A 24614-nucleotide genomic window follows, 5' to 3' on the forward strand; every position below is an offset into this window, starting at 1 on the left:
CTCTATTCGACATTGGTGAGGCCTCATCTGGAGTACTGTGTCCAGTTTTGGGCCCCACACTACAAGAAGGATGTGGATAAATTGGAGAGAGTCCAGCGAAGGGCAACAAAAATGATTAGGGGTCTGGAACACATGACTTATGAGGAGAGGCTGAGGGAGCTGGGATTGTTTAGCCTGCAGAAGAGAAGAATGAGGGGGGATTTGATAGCTGCTTTCAACTACCTGAAAGGGGGTTCCAAAGAGGATGGCTCTAGACTGTTCTCAATGGTAGCAGATGACAGAACGAGGAGTAATGGTCTCAAGTTGCAGTGGGGGAGGTTTAGATTGGATATTAGGAAAAACTTTTTCACTAAGAGGGTGGTGAAACACTGGAATGCGTTGCCTAGGGAGGTGGTGGAATCTCCTTCCTTAGAGGTTTTTAAGGTCAGGCTTGACAAAGCCCTGGCTGGGATGATTTAACTGGGAATTGGTCCTGCTTCGAGCAGGGGGTTGGACTAGATGACCTTCTGGGGTCCCTTCCAACCCTGATATTCTATGATTCAAAGGAGAGCATTGCTCCATCACAAATGCAGCACAGGAATCTCTGGCAGGTGCTGCACGTGGCTTTGGTCAGGTCTCCTGATGCCCTGAATTTCCTGGGCAGCATTCCTGCTGCTATGGCATGCTACGTCACCATGTGGAACAGTGTGCTTTTTATGCTCGGAGAGTATTTCTGGCCCAGCACTGCCCAGACCCTCTGATTTCTTGTGGATGATTAAGATGGAATACTGTCCTTGAGAACTCTTCTGAGAAAGAGTCTGCTGTCCCTGTATGTCAGACACAGAGTGAATCTTGAGGTTACGTTGGTATCGGTTTCAAGGGGTGTTGTGTAAGGACAGTTTTCAGTACCCACTCGTCTCATAAGGCGTGTTCTCTCCTGGTGTGGAAGATGGTGAGCCTGCCACCAATTGCTTGTCTCTGTTCCTCCTTGGGCAATGCTGGTGTTGCCTGGAAGAGGGCAAGGAGGGGTTGACGTCCTGTTATACTTTTCATCCTCTGCTGAAAGTGTGGTTTCCTCCAGTCAATCTGAGTCCCTTCTGCGGGACTGGTGAAGGGGGGCTTCAAGGTCAATTATGTGCATTGTCCAAATTCTTTTTGAAGCTGGAGAAAAGGTTGTGGGGCATCTTTTCCCCTGCAGTGCACAACTGCATTCCCCCCCCCCTTTTTTTTTTTTAGGGGGCAGTGGGTCTCCGCTAAACCCAGAAGCTGCTGAGCCAGAGTCTCCAGACCACATATGTAGCCCCAGGCTGTGCCTGAAAACAGAACAGCTGCCATTGCCCTTGTTGGGCTGTCTGATGGTGCCTGCTGATACGTCTGCAGTGAAAGACGTGACAGGGACATTGAGTGATCAGAAACTGTTGATGACATCTGGAGGCCAATCCTCTTGGTGCCTGTGCCAGTGCCATAACAGATTGTCCTGGAGTGAGAGATAGAGGCCCAAGAAGCCTGGGGTGCCCATAAGACAGTCTGAGGGCATCCTCTACTTTCAAGGGGAAAGGGGAAAGAGACCCCTCTCTCCACCACAGTCGTGTCAGAGGTGAATCACCACGATGATCTCTGAGGTGTGGCGAGTGGTTTACTCAACAGTGCTCCATACGGGGATGCTCCAGCCTGAATGATCTTTTCTGCAGCCACGTTCAATGGCACGCCGTGCCCTTTGGGGAGTGGTGGGGGAAATCCATCTTAGACACAGATTGCGCCTCTTCCTCTCTGCCTGGAGTCCCAGGGCTGCAACTGCCCTCTGAGGCATAGGGGTAAATGCTCGGGGGTGGAGGGAAGGAGTGCACACATTAGATACCTCATGTTTTGACTCATCTGCCCCACCAGGGCAAGTCAACAGCGCACAGGGACCTGCCTGGGAAGGAGAAAGGGGTGTGCGCTTCCTTCTGGCTGGATTTGATTTCTGTCCTGTGTAGCTGTCTTCTGAGAGGCCAGTGAAGAGATGGAAGAGGATGAGTCTCTTTGTTGTTTGAAACAGGACCCAGCTCTCTGCCGGTTGCTGTGACCTGCTCCCAACCCCCTCTGGGGTGGGAAGGGCTACATGCTTTGGTGTCTTGGCACCAAGTTTCTTCAGGGAGGAGATGGTACCCACCCAGAGTTCTCCCACTGCTACTCCCCTGAGGTACACCACCCAGCTGAGCAGCCCTTGATCTACTCTTCATTTGGGTAAGTCCAACTCTTTGCTGCTGAGCCAGTATGCCAGGGGGCTCCATACCCTCACATGGGCAGGTTTCCTTCCAGTGGAGGGGTTGGCTGGCCTCCATCAGTTCCCTGCTTGTCTCCCCTTGCTGTTTAGAGTCTATCAAGGTGATGTCTGATCTGATAGTGTGCCATCCTCAGCATAGGGGGACGTGTCTGGGAGGTCAGTCCTCAGTGCCGAGAGTCCAGCCAGCTCATGCTGTCCTGGCTTCCATTTGAATGGACATTCAGAACATAGCACTTGTTCAGGAATGGTCCCACTCCTGGTTTCTCCCCTAGGGGAGCAGTGAACCTCTCACATCTACTAGTGTATTCTCTAGGGCTGGCCCGAGTTTTGTGGAAGGTTGCACTGAGGCTGTTTTGACTCACCCTGCTGGGAATGAGCATATTGCTCTGCTCCTCAGACTCGTTCTCACAGACACAGTCATGCTATGGTCCCTCCTTGTCCAAGGGGAAGGAGACAGAAAAGCCCATGTCACCACGGCTTTGGCACTCAGGTGGCCAGCTGCCTGCCAGAACTCTCTGCTCTGGGAATGAGGGAAGTGGGAGACCTGGCACCTCCATGGATCTTCCTGGTTGCCTGGTCCTTGTCTGAGTGGGGGACAGGTATGTTCTGCATTGAGCTGGGAAATGGGGGGAGGTAGGCAGAGGCCTTCTAACAGCTTGAAGGATCATGGGCTGGCTGGTAGCACCATACTGGGACACAGGGGAGTTGCAAAGGAAAAAAGGAAGAGAGGCTCAGAAGACCCAAGAACTGCAGCAAGTTCTCTGCGTTGCTCCTCCCACTCCACATTTTGGTGGTGGGTTTCCAGCAGGTAGGTCCTTATGAGAGAAGATTGGACTGAAGCCTTTGGTGTGAGGATACCTTCAATTGGGGAGGTGGGGGTGCTGTGACATACTCTCCCTTGAGTACTAGCAGCACAACTGCTGTACCCTCTTATCCAGCCCCACCCTTCTCTTCTCCACATTCTTCTCACACCTTCCCATTCTTACCCTCCCTCCACTACCCATACCCTGCCGTATGACCACCACCTCCCCATCCTCCTTCGCCTCCAACCCTTTCTCCCAACAAACGAACAGTAGGAATCCAAAGGCTTGTCTACACGAGGAAACAGCCCTGAATGACTATTCCGCACTAGCTCCGTGGGTGGATGCTTATATAGTAAACTAAGAGTACCTTTAACTTAATCCACTTCCAATTAATCCATCGCTTTAAATTCACACCATATCTTATTTCACAATAGATTCCCTGTGTAAACCAGCTGTAAGAGTAGTCTCTGTTAATCACTGCTGTGAAATCATCTAACAAGGGTACAGGATTATACTGAGTCCAACACAAGGGCTAGATAGTTGTATGACCGTTAATACATCTCTACCTGCAATAATGAACAGAGGAATTCAATCTCATGCTTCAGGCCTTCAACTGATGCCCAGCAATTGTCACAATCGTATAGCTGGCTAGGGGCACGAGGGGTATCTTCACCTTAAACGTCAAGTATTAGCCATCTTTAGACCACAGACATCCATTATGGCAAAATGTGTGCACCCATGCCTGGAAAAAGTTTTCTACAAGTCTAAAACTAATGGAGCAACAGTGCATGGAGTCCTTTAAGAAATGGCCCTGCAGCAGAAAGGGCAAGATATTGTTTTAATGAATGCTTGGGTTTGATAAGGAAAAAGCAAAATAACCCCACCCTAAAAAACCCAGCCAAAGTCCACCCGGGAGATTGGGTGGCTCATGATTTGTTGCGTGTTCAATTATTCAGTGGCCTTGGCTTACCTCATGGTACAGCAACCAGCTTTTATTTCACAGGGGCAAAGGCGGATCAGGAGACCTACCCAATGTGGTGTGATTTGCTGGCACCAAACACAGCAACACGGGGAGTCACTCCCCAAAACACAAAAATAAGGTTGCTTCTAGGGCCACAAGCCAGCAGGCCTAACAATGGCATTTCAGGGCCGAGGAGCAAGTTCTATTGTTAACACATCACACAGTGAACCCGGGCAGACCTGGAAAGCCAGGACAAGTACAACCGTCCACCTTTTACACGTCAGCAACACCTGATAGAACAGCAAGTTGAATCCCCTCCCCCTCTTACCCTTTTTGTTCTTTTCCTTTGTCACGACTGTCATTGACATTGTTGGAGTGCTGGTGGTCTCTCCACTCGTGGGTAACCTGCTGACCTGGAGAGACCGGAAAGTGCATTTGAGTGTGTTTTTGGCAGCAGAAGAGTCCTTCTTCTCTGGGTCTCTTTTCTTCTCCACGGGCTGAGCTGCAATCCAGTAATCCACCTGCAGTCCCATCAGCTCAGCACCAAGGCTCTGGCTAAAAGATGGGAGCAAAGAATCATTTCCACATGCTGACTGTCATTTTGATGGAAATTTTGTCAATCAAGGGCCCATCATTTTCACAAGTGACTAGGGATGCTGGCTACCCAACCTGAGACTCCTTAAGGTGGCCAGATTTTCAGAGGGCGAGTGCTCAGCTTCTTTGGCAAGTCACACCCCTCGGACATCTCTCAGAATGGGCACCTGAGAACGGTAAGCACCCAGAAACAACTAGCCACTTATCAAAGGGTAGATCAAGGAGGTTAGGATCTTTTCATGAAAGACAATTGTCAAGGAAGCTCCATTACGTGGCACATGAGCCAGGGATCACTGTTACTAATTACATTTAATCAGGCAACTTCTAATGAATTCCTTTTCCTTTGTTTTAATTGCAATCCTGAGAATAACTATCGGACTGTTCTTCAGAAAGAACAGCCAGTTACTTTTTTGGGTGACTGCACTGTAAATCAGTCTGGCTAGAGTCACATCTGCTGTGTAGCTCACAAAGTCCAACCCATGGAAAAGGAATTTCCTGTCTTGGTAGTTCACTACCTCAATACAATCCTGAGCTTGACAATCACTTTCCCTTGTGGGCTACCAAAGTCAGACCTTGGCTGCCATCAGGACATGGTGCAAAACTCACTCCAGCTTGGTATTTTAGGCACACAGGGGGACTTAGTTACAAAAGATAAGTCTGTTAATTGGTTGAGAAATTGCCAGTGGGTGGAGCAAATGAATAAAACACGGTCTACTGTGGTGGCCATATCAGACGATCACAGGAAAGGCTATGCAGAATGCACTGACCCTGTGGAGAAAACTGTCTCACAATTTTTTCACCAGTGGATGTTTGTTCTGTGGCTTGGCTCTCCAGAGTGGACACATGTGCGGGCCCATTCTGCTGCCATCAGGCAGGCAGTGAAGAACATATCAGGAGCAAGAAATTTGGCACCAATCGTGCCCTCATTCAGACACTCTGAGCCTTTAGGCTTCTCAGCCAATAGCTGCTAAAACCCATCAGCTAAATCTGCTTAGCCTAGGCTACACGAGTCACTTCACCCATTTCCTCAGCCCCAGGGGCTACCTAGGAGGAAATTGTCGCAGGGGAGCAAAGTCACATAAACCCAGTTGGCAGTGGAAGAAAGTTTGTGGCTTAGCTCCCTAGTGCTGAAAATGGCCCAAGGAGGGAGCAGGAAACTCGCAAGCTGAGGTGACAGGTGCAGTGGGGCAGGCTGGGGAGAGGAAGGAAGGAGTACTCCCCACCGAGGTGACACCTTGGAAAATGGTCTTAAAGCTGGGGCACTCTGTGCCAACTCCTCAGACCCCAATGCAGACAGATCCAGCTGATAGTGCTTGGTGAAAATGTGGGCCTAGATGGCTGCTCTGCAGACCTAGCTACAGAGTCGTCTCCCCAGTCAGTCCATGGACCTCCTGGAACAGGCTTTAAGTTGGGTTGAGCAGGCTGGCTAAGGTAGAGGCCAGCCAGAAGCAGGAACATATTTAGTGTGAAAAGATGGTCAAAGAGGACCATCATGGAACAAAAGGATTTTCTCAGCCTCTGCATGAAGTAGGTGGCAGCCCTTGCTGAGGTATCTGAGGGACAGAAAGGCTAGTCAGACGGCAAGCCAGGATGAGAGTGTACAGTGCATCAGCCTGCCGTGCAGTAACCTCCCATGCGGACATGGCTACAACATACTGAGAGTCCCAGCATTCAGGTAGATTCACACCCTGGCGCAGTAACTCATTGGGCAGATAAGCACTATCTTCCTCTCTTCAAGGAGTATCCTGAAACTAGAAGTCTCAGTCTAATTCGGCATGAGACTCATGGGGACCACAGTACCTTACCAGGATCTGGCTCCATAGGCTCAGCCCCAAGCAGCGTTTACAGCGAGGTGCAGTTACACTTGGAGTAGCACATTGCAAGTGCAGCATTAACGAAGTGGACCGGGGCGACCTTGTCTTAGGGGCCCTTCTTTCACATCAGTAACCTGCATTCTCCTCCTTCATGGGGGGTAATCTCCAGAGGCTGGGTCATACCAGAGGTGGGAGAAACTCTCCTTGCGTAGCAGACACAAGGCTTCTGAAGAGGAAGGGGAACGAGGGGCAGGGCCTCAGGCATTAGTCACACAGGGAGAATTGCCTTTGGTGGTGAGACAGAGAAAGACTGAGGAAGAGGCGGGCCCCTTCAGAAGCTGCTTGGGAGGAAGGAAGGGAGAGGAGCATCTGGGAATACAGGCGATGGCCCCAGCCATAGGAGGGGGGTGTGGTGGGGAGGCAGGGGTCCTGGAGAGAACTCTCTGCCATCTCTCCTGGGACCAGGCCTAGAGTAGGTTCTAGACAGAGAGCGCTAAAGTGAGGTGACTCAGAATTCAGGTCTGGAATGGAGGGTGCCCTGCAGAGGACCTCCTCCACTTCCTTCCCCACAGAGGGGTGTGAGAACTCACTTCACCTGTGCTGATAGCCACAGCTCCTGTGGCTGAGACAAGAGATGGCGCCTCAGCACGAGGCTCTTGCAGTCTTCTCCCAGAAGAGGAAGAAGGGGCTGGGGAACACAGAGACCAAGGCCAAAGCTTTCAAGTTTGGAAGCATAAAGGAAGCCAAGTGGGGATTTAGATAGTGACTAACACTGGCCTGACTTCCAGAAATGCTGAGCCCTGAAAAATTCCACTGGAGTCAATGGGAGCCGAGGGGACCAGCTGCTCTGCATGACGGGCCTGAATTCAGCTCAAGACGCCTAGCAAAGCCTTCCCCATATGAAAATATTGGTGCCATCTCCTCCGGTCCTGACTGGTCCTTCGCCAACTGCCTGCCACCAGAGGAAACATCCACTGGTGTGCGAGGAAATGAAAAGCAACACAAACGTGGCCTTCTAAAGAGACACCTCCATAGTTAACGTGCGTCTGGCAAAATGAAACTGGAGACGCAAGCTTATGAAGCAGGGAGCCCTGCACTCAAGCCAATCTCATTCTACCTGGGGAGGCACAGATAGGCTATTGCACTGAAATGATCCCAGCACTGGGAAAGATGCCTCTTGCATCTGAAGTCATATTCAAGCCACACGCCTACCGCGCCTCCCTACTACCTTCCCATAACTCACACTGAACCCCATACCTGAGCAAGCCCTCAACAGATGCTTCTCCTCCTCTCTGCTTTTCTGCCTGTCCATCTCCTGGTAGCCTCCTCCCTCACTTGCCATGCTACAGCTCAGAGCTTACAAGTCAAACAGCCTGGAGGAGGAGGTGGACTTGTCCTACTGCTTGCTTCTCCTCCAAAGCCTTGTCCTTAATAATTCTCCATTATACAGCATCTTCCATCTGAAGATCATTAAACTAAATGATTAGGCCGCACAACACTTCTATGGTGAAGGGAGGTAAATGATAAATCCCATGGACTTTCAATGAGATTTGTGCTCCTCGGTAATTTTGGCATTTTTGAAGATGTTTAGTTGGTAACTTTTAATGCACTTAACTCCACTTTGTGTAGCAGCAGAACACACACAAAAAATAAGCTTTTAGGGCTAAATTCTGCCCATAGTCACTGAGACTCCCCATAATCAGTAGCAGAAGTACCACATCTGCCCTTAGCATTTTCACTAGCTGTCAGATCATTTTTGTGGTTCAATTTGTTAATCGTTTCAAAAATATGGACATACAGTATTCCAGCACTGGTCTCACCAATGCCATATACAGAGGCAAAATCACCTCACTGCTGCTACTCACTATGCCTCTTTATACATCCAGGGACTGGATTGGTCATTTTTGCTACAGCATCACACAAGCTCATGTGAAGTTGCTTGTACACCATGACCCCCTAGATCTTTTTCAGGGTCACTGCTGTCCAGGATGCAGTTCCCCCTACAGTTATAGACTCTCTTCCTTGTTCCTAGGAGTATAACTTTTTCAGTCGCTCTGTATGACTGCCCTGTCCTCATCGTTATCTGCTATTCCGCCAATCTTTGGGCTATCTGCAAATTTTATCAGCTGTGATTTTATATTTACTTCCAGGTCACTGATTAAAATACTGAATAGTGTTGGGCCTGCTACCGATCCCTGGGGAACACCACTAGAAACAGTCTCATTTGATAAAGATTCCCATTGACATCTGTCAGCCAGTTCCCAATCCCTTTAACATGTGCTCTATTGATATTGTATCGTGCTATTTCGGTAATCAGAATGCCATGTACTACCAACTCAAATGCCTTACCAAAGCCCAAGTATATTAAATCTTTGCAGTTATTTGTACCAACCAGCCCTGTACCCTCAAAGAACAAAATCAGGTTGGTCTGACAAGACCTGTTTTTCATAAAACCACATTGATTAGGATTAATTACATTTCTGTCCTCAAATTCTTTATCAATTGAATCGCACATCAACTTTTCCATTATTTTGCCTGGGATTGATGTCAGGTTAGTCAACCTATAGTTATCTGGGTCATCCCGTTTTCCAGTTTTGAATACTGACATTAGCACTCTTCCAGTCTTGTGGAATTTCCCTGGCAACCCAACATCCTATGGTTTTGAGCTATTGATAACTCAATTTTGTGTTGCTCTTCTCTCAAATTTTTCCATATCTTTAGTACTGAAGTAGCCAGAACTGACTGATGCCACATCTGTACTGAGTTGGTCTGATACATCCCAGCTCAGGATGAGAGCTGTGAATCCAGCCCAAAATTACATTGGCTTTTTGCTGCCCTATTGCACTACAAAACTCATTTAATTTAGTCTCCATTAATATGCCCCAGGTTTTTCTGCATTTACTGTCTCCCAATTCCCTCTCTCCCACTGAGTATTCTGGATTATTTGCTCCTAGTTTTGTTAGCTTCCATTTTTCAAATCAAGTTTAATCTCCCCATGCTTCTAATCTTCCTTGGTCCCTCTTATTTATTGGACTGGTCTTCACAGCTCTTCCCAGATTTAGTGTCATCTGCAAATTTCATTAACATGCTTCTTACTTCCTCCTCCTAGACCATTGTTATTTCTTTGCATTGTGCAGCACCTCAAGGACCCAATCAGAAAGAGGCTCTACTGTGCAAGGTGCTGTATAAATACAGGGAGCATCTCCATCCAGGACATTAATAAGGCCAGACCCTAACATGGATTCCAGGGGTGTCCTGTTATCCTTTGTGATGGCCCTTGCTCCAGTAGTTACGATCACATGGATTATTCTTGACGGTATCAAATGCTTTACTAAAATCCAAAGGCAGTACACCAGGAGGCCCAGAGAAATACCTGCTTTCTACACATTCTCCAAGACACGATGTATTAGGTCTCCAGGCCAACTGGAGACCTCCAAGACAAGACTCCCGTTTGAGGACACTAACAGAACCTGAGGTAAAGCTGCAGACGAGTATCCTCAGAGAGTGCTGCAGATGAATGTATGTAGGCAAGCACTCTGCCAAACGACCTGACCCCCTCCCAGCCAAACGCAGCAAAGAAAACTCAGCCTGACCCTCATGAAGCCCCTATGACCCTCCCATCAGTTCCTGACCCCTCCCAGTATCCACGAGTTAATTCCTCTGAAGTGAAGCAGGGTTAATCTCCACAGGGCAATAGGCTAAAAGAATGTAAAGGGATGACTGAGGAGATGGGAGTTGCACGTGGGGGAAGGAGGGCTGCAGTATTCCTTACAAAGAGATTTCATTTCTACTATATTTTGGGTAATACAGGGAGAGAAAAGAGGCAGAAGGTGCTTTACCTGGAGGAAGAGAAGCTGCCCGTGACAGATGGCGAGGAAGGTGGGGTGGGGGAAGCTTCCTTCACAGCAGGAGACACAGAAGGCGGGGTAGAGGAAAGGACACTGGAACTAGAGGGAGCTGCGTCATCGGAATCACCTTAAAGAGAATGAGTCAAACCGTTTGTCTGTGTTCGTCACCTGGGTTCTCCTGCTGGTGAACACCATGCAGTGCAGTCTCTCTCTTAGTAGATCTCAGTCTTACGCCTAGGCCATTGTCTCTTCCTGCCTCTGTTTCATGGCACCCCCTGGGCCACTCATCTAACTTGTTTCCCCATCTGTCAAATGGAGTTACTGTTCCATTTACTGATCTCACTGGTGGTTTGGGAAGCAGAGTCATCTAGGGCGAGATTGTTCCCCCAGCTCATTACAGGAAACACACTGTATGCAGATCTCAACTCCACTGCAGAAGGGAGATGGCCAGCCACTTCCACAGCCCTCCCAGTGCTCTCTGCAGGAGCTAGGATTCTTGTGTAGTAAGGGGGTCGGGCCAGGGAGGGGAAAATGAGGAACATGCATTGTTCCCTCAACCCCGGCAGGGAATCCACACAAAGGTAACATGCTTGTTAGCTTTTCCATGGAACCCCCTCTGCTGAGAACTTCTCTTAAAAGGGGGGAGGAGGCAGTGAAAACGCACAGGAGGGTTAGGTGGATGGTCCTGTACCACTAGGACAAGGTGGTGTCCACATGGTTTGGGAGCCAACCCCTTGCTTTAATTGAAAGTGTGTGCATGAGTGGGGGGCAAATCCCCCTCTCCTAAAGGGAGGAATTAGGAGGAAACTCCACAAGGGGAGCCCTGTGGAGTCCCCATGCCATCTTCACATTTGTAAAGAGCTTTGAGTCTCTTTGACAGAAGGCTCCACCATGTATAAGAGCAATGTGGTGTTACAACATGCAGCCTGTTCCCAAAGCTCTCTAAGGAATTAGTACAACAGCCAAGAGAGAGAAATTAAGAGGCATGGAGACGAGATGCTTCCATATGAGGCCTCAGATGAGAGGCGTCTGGAAGTAGAGACATGGGAATGCTGTTCCAGATGGGAAGAGATGCAGAGGAGAAGGCTCTAATACACAGAGAACAATGGGTACAGGCGCGCCTTGGAAGGATGTGCAGTAGACAAAAACATCAGGGACTGTGGAGTATGAGAAGGTGTCTTGCCCTGTATCTGAAGGACAGATTTATGGCACTTGAGTTCTATTCCCAATTCTGATTCCGACTTGTTGTGTGATCCTGGGTAAGTCACCTAATTGCTGGGCCTTTGCACCCCATCTTTCAGGCTGCTCTAATACTTACCTACCTCCAAGGGTGCTGGCAGACTTAAATATGCAACGTGGCGGCAGAGCCATGACAACAGGCATTAATGCAGCCTCCCCATATGGAGGGGGCTGTGTGGGGCCCCAGGCCTCTGTGGGGGGATGGGGAGCTGGCCCCAGGCCTCTGCAGGGGCAGGGGGGAAACTGCCCCCCAGCACGAGCTGGCGGAGCGGAATGGGTTGGGGCCAGGTCACTCCACTTCCTGCTGCCCGGTGAGCGCAGGGCGGGCCCGACCCCACACTCACGGGGCGGTGGGAAGTGGAGCGACCTGGCCCCAGCCCGCTTCGCTCTGCTCCCCTTGCTTCCAGCCTCAGGGCTTGAGGGGCGGGGGGGGAACCGCCCCCAGCACTCGCTGGCGGCGCAGAGCGGGCTGGGGCCAGGTACCTCCGCTTACCACCATTGGTGAGTGCAGGGAGCCCAACCCCTGCTGCAGTCCTCAGGGGAAGGGCTGGAGTGAGGGCAGGGCTGGGCCGGAGCAGGGGCAGGAAGAGGTGGGGTGGGGGTGGAGCAGGGACGGAGCCATGGGGAAGAGGCAGAGCAGGGGCTGCAGCAGTGTGCAGCTGCTTGCTTTGTGTATGGGTAGGGACGGCCCTGGCAGCGTTGTCATAGCCATGCTGGTCCTTAGGTATTAAAGAGACAAGGTGGGGGAGGGAATGTATTTTATTGGACCAATTTCTGTGGGTGAAAGAGCAGCTTTGGAGCTACACAGAGCTCTTCTTCAGGTCTGGGAAACATATTTCCAGCCTCACAACTAAATGCAAGGTGAAACGGATTGTTTAGAATAGATAGCACATATTGCAAGGGACCATTCCAGGTGGAGTGGCCTGTTAACACCTCTGCAATCATAGGACAAAAAACAGGAGGGTTCGTGTCCAGTGTGTCTGTTCAGTCCATCATTTTTAGGCTTTGTCTACACTAGCACTTTTGTCCATCAGGGGTTTGAAGCCCCCCCCCAACTGACATAACTTGCACCAACAAAAATGCCAGCGTGGACAGCGCTTCACTGGCGGGAAACGCTCTCCGAATGACAAAGCTACTGCCCTTCGTTGGGGGTGGGTTTATTTTGTTGCCGGGAGACCTCTCTCCCGGCAACAAAGAGCAGCTACACGTTGAACCTTACACCGATGCAGGTGCAGCCGCACAGCTGCGCTGTTGTAAGGTGCGCAGCGTAGGCAGCCATAGTGTCTGTGTAGCACAGTTATGAATTTAAGCTCCTAGGCTCGTCTTCTGAAAGCGTTGCGCAGGTTTCCTTTGAGGAGGAGGACTGAGAGGTCAGAGTGATCGCTCTGTGAGACGAGTTCACCCACCGGTGATGTGGTATTTTTGTCTTTTATCGCTTTCCTTTGCGAGTTCATTTGACAGTGCAGTGATTGTCTGGTTTCACCCACAGAGTTACTGGGGCATTCAGTGAGGTGGATGAGGTACACCACCAACCCCCCCCCACCCTTTTGTCCTATGACAGCAGAGGTGTTAGCAGGTCATTTCACCTTAAATGGTCCCTTACAATATATGCTAACTGCCTACTCTAAACAATCTGTTACACCTTGTATTTAGCTGTGACACCTTTCCCAGACCCGAGGGTGCGGCTCAAAAGCTTGCTGTCTCTCACCACCAGAAGTTGGTGCAATACAAGATATTACCACACTCCATTTAATGGCATTTCTCTGGATGTAACGCAACACCTTTGATCAGATGTGGCATTTAAATTCCAAACTTTCAAGGCATATTCTAAGTATCAGTGGGATGAAGCCTATTGATTCTGGTGAAAATCAGAAAGCCAAAACGGGAGAAATGGCACAGGGTCCCCCTGGTATCTGGTTAGCAAAGCTAGCAGGTTCAGGCACCTCTGAAAGTGCTGACTAAGGGCAGCCACTAGCATGTTTCAGCACAATACCCTTTATCTCCAACCAGCCCATCTTCCCCAGACAGTTTAAAAATACTGACCCCCTGAAAGAGAAGAGGAGAAACAAGAAGAATGTGGGGAGGTGCAGACAGAGCCTCAGGCATGGGAGAAAGGGGAACACAGAATCTCTGGTGGGGGTAGTGGGGGGACGGGATGACAGTGCGGGATCCTGGTATGGAGCATAGGGGTCAACCCCTGGCATATATGCATGTGAGAAATGGGGGCACAGAGATCGCCTGGCATGAGGGCGTGGGAGGGCTGCAGGGAGTCTCTGAAACAGGGGGATGGGAAGTTGCCACCCAGGGAGTTTGTGGGAGGTGGGAATGGAGGGATACAGGAGCCCTGGGGTGTGCTATAAGCTTGGCCTACAGCACCAACAAAGCATGCAGAGCTCTACTTAAGGTTGCAAGACAGTTTCCCATGTTAACATGTGCAGAATTTGCCAGACATCCACATTTTGGGGTAAAATCTCTCTGACTTGGGCCCTGCCTACATAGAAGTTGCATCAGTTTAGCATATAGCACTTTAGAAAACAGATTTAGTTAAGCCAGTGCAAACCCCTGGCTAGGACACTTATTAGGTCATGTCTACACTAGCGAGCTTACATTGGCACAGCTGTATCGATGCAGCTGCCCCCACTGTAAGATTGCTGCTCATGTAGCCGCTCTATGCTGGCAGGAGAGAGCTCTCCCATCATCATAAAACCAACGGGCAGTAGCAGCTCTCCTGCTAACATAGCTTGCGCACACTACCACTTATGCCAGCAAAACTTATGTCGCTCAGGGGTGTGTTTTTTCATAACCTCGAGTGACATAACTTTTGTTGGCATATGTGGTAATGTAGATAAGGCCTTCGTTTAAAACTGGTTCTCTCTGTATATTTGTCAGTATGAGCCAGGTTTAACAATCAGCATAACATATCCATAATGGTGCTGGTTTAAAACCATCCCTTTAATAAAACCCACCCCCCCACAGGTTTAAAGTTTGAATACAATTCTTCAAGCCATTTGAGTCATGGGTGAGGGGTAAAACAGTCCTTCCCAGCATGACAAACCTTAACCTGCCTTTTTTGAACTGGGTTATTTATATTGCAACTGACTATGGTAGGAAAGCTGGTGTCAACTGTCACAGATTTGCAGAGTTTGGGCAAAAAAATTTAACGAAAAGAAAAATCACTCCACATGCTCTGTGGTCAATTACTAAGGCTGTGTCTGTGCTAGGGATGTGCACAAGCACAAGCCCCAGTTCAAGGCCTGGCTGCAGACAACAGAAATCCCTATAGTAAACCTGGCCTAAGATATTCAGCAGAGCCTACTGAAATCCCAGTATAGTCTCTTTGCCAAAGTTTAACACTCTAGGGTGAAGGCTCCAGGACACTTAGCAAATGAGAAACTAATTGTTTCACTGGCAAACTCCCAAAACTCACCCAAAAAGCCTTAATGTCAGAATCAAGAAAATCCCGGCAGATCCTGGCTGCAATGTTGTCTGGTCATTTTGTTAAGAACATTTTAGAGCTGAGTGTTTTTTCCTGCTATGAACAAATATGCAATGCAAACTAATGTGCTGCTGGAACCACCACCGGAAAGCTGTCTCCAGCTGATCCCCTTCTCAAGCACCTGCCTGGGGCTGGAACTTTGAAGCCCAAGTAAGAGCTGGTCTTTACACAAACATGCACCAAACTCACTTCTATTTCATACCTGATATTTCAGAACAAGTCTATGGGCAAGTCTACACTACAAAATTAAGTTGACCTAAATTACGTTGACATAGAGCCACTGTCGCAGTTGAATTGGTTGTACACGTCCACACTACACTCCTTGTGTTGGCAGTGTGCGTCCTAACCAGCACTTGCACTGATTTAACTGCCAGTGTGAGGCACTGTGGAATGGTTTCCGAAAGGCAGCAACAGGCGATATAAGTAACGCAGCGTCTACACTGACACTGTGTCGACCTCACTACGTCGACTTAAGAGCTACGCCTCTCACAGAAGTGAAGTTATTCAGTTGGTAAAGTGGAAGTTATATCGGTGGGAGTTACGTTTTAGTGTAGACGCTTACAGAGTTAGGTCGACGTAGGCAGCCTTACATTGACCTAACTCTGTTGTGTAGACAAGGCCTGTGTGGCCGCTCATTTAGGATTAAGAATGTTCTGTTTGAATCGACACAGTTAATTCCAAGTAAATTAACTACACTGGCGTATGTTTGTATGTAGCCCAGCCCCACGACGACGTTAAGGTGAACTCTAAAAGCAGCCCGTGCTCTTTATTGCTGCCGCCTGGTGCGAATGGCCTGCTTTCACAGGCAGGTGTTCCACATTTGACGTTACGTGCAAGCACGTGCACTCGCACCCCCACTTCCCACCTCATCCCCCACTAATACACTTGCCTGGAGCCAACTGGGAACTCCTAATGGATGCAATCTGAAAAATGTGCTGCCTCCCAGGGGCCTGCTCCATATTTCCGCCCACCAGTGTGGGCTCTCCCTCCCGTCCCCTCCTCTCCCCCCCTCCCTCCTTCAGAGGCCCAGGGCATGGCTGGTGCAGCCAAATCAGTGCAGCTTCTCTAGACATTAACATGTCAGTGCTAGAGTCGGGTATCTCATGGCCTTTCAGGGCTACAAACGGGAACTTGTTTGTTCCCCCAACAGGGCCCGGTGCTCCCGTCCAGCTCTACAGAGGGCCCAAAGAGTCAGGCTCATGCAGTAACACTAAAATATCATTTTTCATGTGTTCTGACAGATCAGCTTTAGTCTCTCCTGCCCTATGAACCCTGCACAGTTGGACTCAGAAGCCAAGATATTTTCCTCCTGGGAAAGTATGACCTAGGCACCCATTGGTGCCAACTGGCAGAGGGTCTGGGGGTGCACAGGGATTTACAGGGATTCCCAGGGTTGGGTATCTGCATAATAGTTCACCGAAGGGTGGCATGTGAGATCGCTACTGAGAGCCAGTATCCCACTGGTTGCCATAATCATTGTGAAATGTGTGTATGGATTATGGTAAAGGAGCTATGTATCTATACTGAAAATTATGCTCTCAAGGTCTTGGAGTTGAGGCAGGTCACCAGGAGGTGCCAGACTGTGGAGATAATTCCTTTCAGGCAGGCAGTAACAGGCCTCTTCCGCCATCTGACCATTTGTGTATGTATGCCACACACTGTAGGCCTATTTGCACAGTGAACCACGTGCAAAGTTAGAAATTGCAAAACCTAGAGGAAGGAACAAAGAGCAGGAGGATGTCCTATTGACAAACACAGACATTGGATTGGTCTGGTATATCTTGAAACACAAAGGGACACACTGAATAGTTCAGAGGAGGCAAACTGACAAACATGCTTGTCTAGGTAAAAGGGGATGACAGCCATGCCTGGCTGTAAAGCGCTGCAAGGATTTGGGGTGAGTAATACTCTGCAAGACACGAGTCTCTTGTTCTTTAAGTCTACGCTCTAGAATGCATGTTATGATTTTATTGTATATGTAAAAGACAGTTACCTTTTCCATAACTGGTGTTGTTCGAGATGTGCTGCTCATGTCTATTCCACAATAGGTGTGCGTGCTTGCCACATGCAGCGGTGCTGGAAGTTTTCCCCCTAGCAGTACCTGTGGGGGGAGCGCCCCCCCGTGACCCCTGGAGCGGCACCTGCCTGGAGCAGTATAAAGAGAGCTGCGCTCCCCCCACCCTCAGTTCCTTCTTGCCAGACAACTCTGACAGAGGGGAAGGAGAGTGGGATGTGGAATAGACGTGAGCAACACATCTCAAAGAACACCAGTCATGGAAAAGGTAACTGTCTTTTCCTCTTCGAGTGATTGCTCATGTGTATTCCACAATAGGTGATTCCAAGCTATATCTGTTGGAGGTGGGTAGGAGTTCACAAGTTCTCGGGACGGAGTACTACCCTGCCGACCCCGGCATCATCCCTGGCCTGGGAGACGATCGCATAGTGTGAGGTGAACATGTGAACCGAAGACCACGTGGCGGCCCTACAAATGTCCTGGATGGGGACGTGGGCCATGAAGGCAGCTGGCCTGATCAGGACAGGGGAAAGGCATTGGAGATAGCGCCCCTCCCTAGGCCCCCCTGGCGCAGAACCGGGGCCATCATCAGTTCTGCTGGGTTGCAAATAGGTCCACCTGGGGAGTACCCCACCTTCGGAAGAGATGGTGAGCCACTTCTGGGTGTAGAAACCACTCGTGCTGAGAGGAATAATCCCTGCTCAGGAGATCCACCCTCACATTCCGGGCGCTCGGCAGGTGAAAGGCTTTTAGGTAGATGTCGTGGGCTATACAGAAGTCCCACAGACGGAGGGCTTCGTGGCAGAGGGCAGAGGATTGGGCCCCGCCTTGTCTGTTGATATAGAACATCGAGGCTGTGTTGTCTGTGACGACCCTGACTATCTGGCCCTCCAGGTGCGAGCAGAAGACCATACACGCCAGTCACACCGCCTTGAGTTCCTTGACGTTTATATGATGGGGTAGGTCTTGTATCGACCACAGGCCTTGGGTCTGAAAGTTCACCACATGGGCCCCGCAACCCAGGTCCGACGCGTCAGACACCAGATCCAATGATGGGGACCTGTCCCTGAATGGGACCCCTTGGAGCATGTTGTTTGGGACGAACCACCACCGCAGGGAGGTGATCACCGAGTTCGGTACGGTGAGGACTTTGTCCATTCTCTCCGTGGCCTGGGAGAACTGTGAGGCCAGCCACAGCTGGAGGGGCCTCATTCTGAGTCTGGCGTGATAGACCACATATGTTCACGCAGACATGTGACCCAGCAGGTGCAGGCAAACCCTGACTGTCGTCACGGGGAACCTTGTGACCGAATCAATGAGTCCTTTCAGGGTCGCGGCCCTGGCCGACACTGCGTCCAGTAGCGCCCTGCTAAACTCTATGTGTTGGACCGGGACTAATGTGGATTTGGTATTGTTTATCAACAGGCCCAGGGCAGTACATGTGGACAGGAGGAGTGCCACATGATCCCTAACCTGTTACCTGGAGGTGCCTTTGACTAGCCAGTCATCCAGATATGGGAATATTTGGACCGCCCGCCATCTGAGGTAGGCCGCTACCACCGCCATACACTTTGTAAAGCGGAACTCCTCGGGCATCGCCTCTATAGCTCGTAGGTCCAGGAGCTGCCCCACCTCCTACTTGAGCAGGGCCTCGTGAGAGGGGTCCCCCGGAAGGGACGGGGCGGTTGGGTGGGGAAGAGGTAAACTGAAGGGTGTAACCTCAGGAGATGGTGCTGAGGACCTACCGGTCCGAGGTGAGCCACGACCATTCCGGGAAGGAAGTACACAACCGATTGGAGAAAAGGAGCTTTACTGGGGATAGGTCCCTGCTGAGAACTGGCAGGGTATCCCCGAGCATCCCATCAAAAGCACCTTTTGCCCGCCTGCTTGTTCTTAGAAGATCCAGGCTGTGGGCAGGCCGGGATTGCCGCTGCGGGCGCTTTCTATAGTCCCGCTGCTTTTTGTGGGCGGCCTCGTACTTCGGGAGGGCAGCCTAGGCAGGAGCCTGCTGCAGCTTGAACTTGGGTTTTGCCAGAGGAGGGACATAGAGGCCCAAGGTCTGGAGAGTCGTGCGGGAGTCTTTCATGCCATGCAGCCGTGTGTCTGTTTCCTCAGCAAACAGAGCCTTCCCATCGAAAGGGAGATCCTGCATTGACGACTGCACTTCGCTGGAGAGCCCAGAGAGCAGAAGCCATGATGCTTGTTTCACGGATGCCGCCAAGGCTATGGACTGTGCGGCAGTGTCTACTGCATCCGAAGCAGCCTGCAGGGATGCCCTTGCGGCCGCAGTCCCTTCCTCCACGAGCACCTTAAACTCCTTCTTATCGCACTCCCGGAGGGAGTCCTCAAACTTGGGGATTCCCAGAGGTTAAACTCGTAGTGACCCAGGAGAGCCTGATGGTTTGCTACTCGTAGCTGAAAGCTTGACGACGAATAAACTTTTCTCCCAAAAGTATCCAGCCTCTGAGAGTCTCTGTTCTTGGGGGTCGGGGCTGGTTGCCCCTGCCGCTCCCTGTGGTTGACTGACTCGACCACCAAGGAGTTGGGTGCCAGGTGGGTATACAGATACTTGTGTCCCTTCGTGGATACAAAGTACTTGCGCTCCGCCTTTTTAGAGATGGGAGCCAACGAGGCTGGTGTTTACCCCAGGGCATTTGAAATTCTTGCCACCCCTTCATGGAGTGGCAAGGCCACCCTGCCCGGTGCTGAAGGGGACAGCACATTGAACAGGGAGTCTGAGGACCTCAGCCTGGAGGTGGAGGCTTGCTGCCACCCTTTTTAGGTCTTGGTGAGCCAGGTAGTCCTCCTGTGGGACGGAGGGGGGCGGGGCCTCAATCAGCTCCTCCGGATGGGACGAAGCGGGTGCGGTGCTTTGGGTGTCGTCCAGCACCGGCGGATCCACCACCTGGTGTGACTAAGTTCCTCCTCTACCTTGGTGGGTCTTGTGCTTATTGGCGGATTTGCTCGCCTTGGAGCTTCACAGCAGCCCTCAGTTTGGCCATTTTCGTGAACCCACAGTCCAGGTCAACTTCTCCTGTGTCTGACCAGGAGTTGGGAGGTTTGCGGGGAATCCAGTCCCGCCCTCTACTCCGGGTTCCAGCCCAGGGCCCTAGGGAATGCAGCTGTCTAGAGTGCCTCCTGGAACAGCTGTGCGACAGCTACAACTACCTGGGCTACTTCCCCATGGCCTCCTCCCAACACCTTCTTTATCCTCACCATAGGAGCTTCCTTCTGGTGTCTGATAATGCTTGTACTCCTCACTCTCAGCTCCTAGTGCCTCCTGCTCCCAGCTCCTCACACGCACACCACAAACTGAAGTGAGCTCTTTTTTAAAACTCAGGTGCTCTGATTAGCTTGCCTTAATTGATTCTAACAGCTTCTTGATTGGCTCCAGGTGTTCTAATCAGCCTGTCTTAATTGTCTCCAGAAGGTTCCTGATTGTTCTGGAACCTTCCCCAGGGAAAAGGGACCTACTTAGCCTGGGGCTAATATATCTGCCTTTTATTACTCTCCTGTAGCCATCTGGCCCGACCCTGTCACACTGGGTCAGACTCCAGGCATGGTACCGAGGACACAGATCCCACCGACCTTTTTTCTGGCGGTCTAAAGATGGACGCCGACGGTGCTTCTGAGGCCCCGGACACCGAGCGAGCCCGCATCAGGGGCTGCGCCAGAGGTCACGGTGCCCACTGGTACCACTGGGCTGGCCACGATGCTTGGTGCCACTGCACTTGCTGTGGCACCAGCGGGGCTGGCTGTTCGGGCTGGCTAGCTTGGCCTGAAGATGGGCGGCTGCGAGGGGAGGCCAGGCTGGCGAATGGTCCACTGCTGCCTTTGGACCGGGAGTATTGGCGGTGCTGGGACCTACATCGGCCACGGGACTGCGATCTCGACATGGAGGAGCGGCACCAACGGTAGTAGCTGCTCTGCGAACAGCCTCGATGGGTGGACCCGCATTGGCAAGATGCTGGCTATCAATGCCCGGGGCTATGGTGCCTTGGCGGAGACTTGGAACAGGAGTCTGAGCGGGAAAGGCGTCGACAATCATGCCATGACCGACTGCGGTATCTCCTGCAAGACGAGGACAGATGGCGACGTCCGCCATGGTCCCGTTGATGTTCGCTTTGCAAAGACTGTGAGTCCCTGTCAGACGGCACCCATCTGGACAGTGCTGGGAGTCCCGGTGCTGGGAGTCCCGGTCAGACAGCACCCATCCGGACAGTCTGGCCAGCGTGGAGGGTGATCCACATGAACCGAGCCCTGAAGGGTCGCTGGATGGTGAGCTGTGTCGGGAACGTTCCTTCGACCGAGACCGGTACCAGGCCGGTTGCAACTGTGGTGATCCCAGTGGCGGCTTGCCTCTGGAGCATGGGGCCGACATCAGTGGAGCTCCGGGCACTGGCATGGACATGATGTCCCTGGCTGCCTGTAGGGCTTCGGGCGTAGATGGCATCTGGACATCTGGAGAGGCCTGCTCTGAAGGGGCCGGGCTACTCCGCTCAACGTGAGTCGGAGGCCTAGGGCCTGATGGGGATCAAGGACTACCCGACATGGGCCTAGCCTCTGTCCCAGACTTCCCTCGGCGCCGCTGTGAAGAGGGAGTCTTTCCAGTCCTCTTGGCGTGCCCCGTGGATGGGAAGCAGTGCCCACTGCACGATGGTACCAGAGGGTCTCCGCGTACTGACGCCACAGTGCCGGGTACCGGTTCGGAGGGCATGCTGGGGTCAGGGTCAGTGCCGACTCCATCAGGATGGCCCGGAGCCTAATGTCCCTTTCTTTTTTAGTCCAGGGCTTAAAAGACTTGCAGAGCTTGCACCTTTCGCTGATATGGGTTTCTCCCAAGCAGTGCAGACAATCCGCGTACAGGTCGCTCCTTGGCATAGAGCGCCTACAAGAGCCGTCCGACTTAAAGCCTGGGGCACTGGGCATGCCCTGGCCCGGGTTCAGTGACTAACTAAACTAACTAAATTAGCTAACTGACTACAGGTACTATTGAACAAATGAAGAGTTCTGGGGACAAGCCGCAGCAAAGCTGGAGCTGAGCAGTTTCGACGCACCTCCACTGGTGGCAAGAAGGAACTGAGGGTGGGGGGAGCGCAGCCCCCCCTTTTTCCATGGCAGGAAGATGCTGCCGGGGGGGCTCCCCCTTATGGGTACTGCTAGGGGAAAAACTTCTGGCACTGGTGCACGTCGCGAGCACGCACACCTATTGTGGAATACACATGAGCAATCACTCGAAGAACCCTTTTTTCCAATATTTCTACTTGCATCTCCATCCTTTGTTAAATAAACGTATACTTGCTTTCACTATAACCCTGTCTAAGTGCTGTGTGAAGCGGGGTGGTGAACTGAGGTGGAACTGGTAAACGGGGGTGTACTGTTCCTTTGAGACAGGGAATCTGTGAATGCTGCGAGTGTCCAATGGAGCAGTTGCTGGACACTCCAGGTAGACGCTCAGAGAATGCAGGAGTGTGCCAACTGCTAACCTGCAGAGCGACAGTGGGGCCTCCGAGGCCCAGAGGGCAGGGCTGGTGCTGCCCAGGGTCAGTGGAGTTGGGAAGCTGATCCCTGGCAGATACAGACTCTGCTTCCTCACACTAAAGTCACATGGTAGCAAGGTGCCTCACAGCCCTGGGTACCCAAGGAAGCGTCACAGAAAGTCCCGTGGCAATAGCCGGGGGAAGTCTGAGGATCCTCTTGTAGGCCTCCTCCCAGAGTGTCCCAATGGGGATGGTTTGTCCTCTGCAGAAGAAACCAAAACCTGGCAGAGCTAAGGGGATATACAGGAGAACAAAGCCATCCACCTTAAGATTGTGGGCCTCTGTGGTGCTCCAGCGCCCAGCGTCCTGGCCACAGATGACCCTCAAACCCTGAGATGGGCACAGGGAGCTGCAGAGAATAAATACAACCTGCTGTTGTATTATTTTTGACTAATATTCACGTCTTCTCCCCACCTGTTTCCCTCACTCCATCTGCCCTAGGCCTCCTGAACTCACTCCCTTGAACCTTGCGGAGAAGCCTCCAGAGGGATAGGGTGGGATGGGATGGTGCCAAGTACATGGCAGAGTCCTGTGGTGTAGGAAAGAGAGCCACATATGTAGGGTTCCCTCCATGCACAGGTCTAGGGCCAATCCAGACCATGGTAACAAGGCATGTGGCTTTACTGGTGGAGGGATACAAGAAACAGTCGCAGCAATTTAGCAGACTAAAACATTCCTAAGGTAACAGTGTGTGTCAGGGCGGCGATGTACAGAGGATATTGGTAGCTGTTTGTACATCTCAAGCTCAATTTGCTAATTGCTTGGGCTGAAACTTTCAATGCCAGGTGTCCGATTTTGAGGGGAGGTGGGGGGGTTTCAGCCAAAATGGCTCAATGGTTTCAGAGAATAAGGTTAGGACATTCTGGCAACTTTCTTTAAAGAGCTCTAGCACCCCCACGCTTTGGAAAAGGGACTAAAAATTAGTAGGGGTTGGCTTTTGTATCAGGGATGTATCATTTGCTTTTCCCATGAAAATCCGCTCAAATTTGACCAAGTTAGAAGCCTTTGAAAATTGCAGTTTGCTCAAAGAATTCTTAGATTTTTAGCTGCTAAATTTCCTGAACATTCTATCTGCACTGAGCATGCTCCAGCTCAAAGGTGAGCAGGACTATCCCTGGAGCTGCAGCTCTGGACTATGCCAGGTCTGGGCTCCTGAACTGAGAGCAGATGACCGCTTGCTGAGCCCAGGCAGCATGGAGGAGGAAGCTGCCTGATTTGAGTGCAGAGGGGACCTGGAGTAGATTGGGACAAGGAGCCTGTCAAGCTGATAAAGGAGACTGGGAGCCAGGGAGGGAAACTAGATGGGGGTTGGACATTGTGAGCAAGACCAAGATAACAAGACGACCACAGGGAGAGTTGGGCAGGAGAAAGCGGGAGGAGACAGATCTGACGAGGAGCCAGTGTGCTGGGGGAGAACTGGTACGGCGGGGCAAAGACTTGAACAAGAAGCTGGAGTGGAGGGGACTGAGACTGAGCAGTGCTCACATGCTATTTTTTCCACAAAACCCCGGCTTCATTCAGTGCACAGGAGGGCCTGCTCTGGGGATGAATTAGGGCTGTGTAGTGAAGGAGGCTGTTGTCTATAGCACTTCTGCTCCATTTGTTGCAGAATTTGGAAGGGTTGTAGTGAATGAGGCAGGAAGAGAAAGGACAGTCTCATGGTTAAGGCAGTCAAATGCTGCCCTGGAGAACTGGATTCTATCCCTGCCCCTGCCACCGAGTACTATATGATCATAGAATCATATAATATCAGGGTTGGAAGGGACCTCAGGAGGTCATCTAGTCCAACCCCCTGCTCAAAGCAGAACCAATCCCCAATTAAATCATCCCAGCCAGGGCTTTGTCAAGCCTGACCTTAAAAACTTCTAAGGAAGGAGATTCTACCACCTCCCTAGGTAACGCATTCCAGTGTTTCACCACCCTCCTAGGGAAAGTTTTTCCTAATATCCAACCTAAACCTCCCCCACTGCAACTTGAGACCATTACTCCTTGTCCTGTCCTCTTCTACCACTGAAAATAGTCTAGAACCATCCTCTCTGGAACCACCTCAGGTAGTTGAA

At 51.1% G+C, this 24614-nt stretch overlaps 1 protein-coding gene across 10 annotated transcripts in view; it reads right to left on the minus strand.

Annotated features, from left to right (window-relative positions):
* Positions 1-24614, minus strand: part of PACS2 (phosphofurin acidic cluster sorting protein 2) — a 209266-nt gene that overhangs the window by 34640 nt on the left and 150012 nt on the right. For all 10 annotated transcript variants that reach the window (XR_012160291.2, XM_073356257.2, XM_073356256.1 and 7 more), the window contains 2 exons: positions 10257-10392; positions 4338-4564 (listed from right to left, as the gene is read on the minus strand). Coding sequence is in view for 9 of the 10 variants with exons in the window: in XM_073356257.2 (XP_073212358.1) it covers positions 4338-4564; positions 10257-10392 (363 nt within the window). In the remaining variant the exon portion in view is untranslated. The remainder of the gene's footprint in view (positions 1-4337; positions 4565-10256; positions 10393-24614) is intronic.

The sequence above is a fragment of the Lepidochelys kempii genome, chromosome 8, assembly GCF_965140285.1.
Source record: "Lepidochelys kempii isolate rLepKem1 chromosome 8, rLepKem1.hap1, whole genome shotgun sequence".
Classification (NCBI taxonomy): Eukaryota; Metazoa; Chordata; order Testudines; family Cheloniidae; genus Lepidochelys; species Lepidochelys kempii.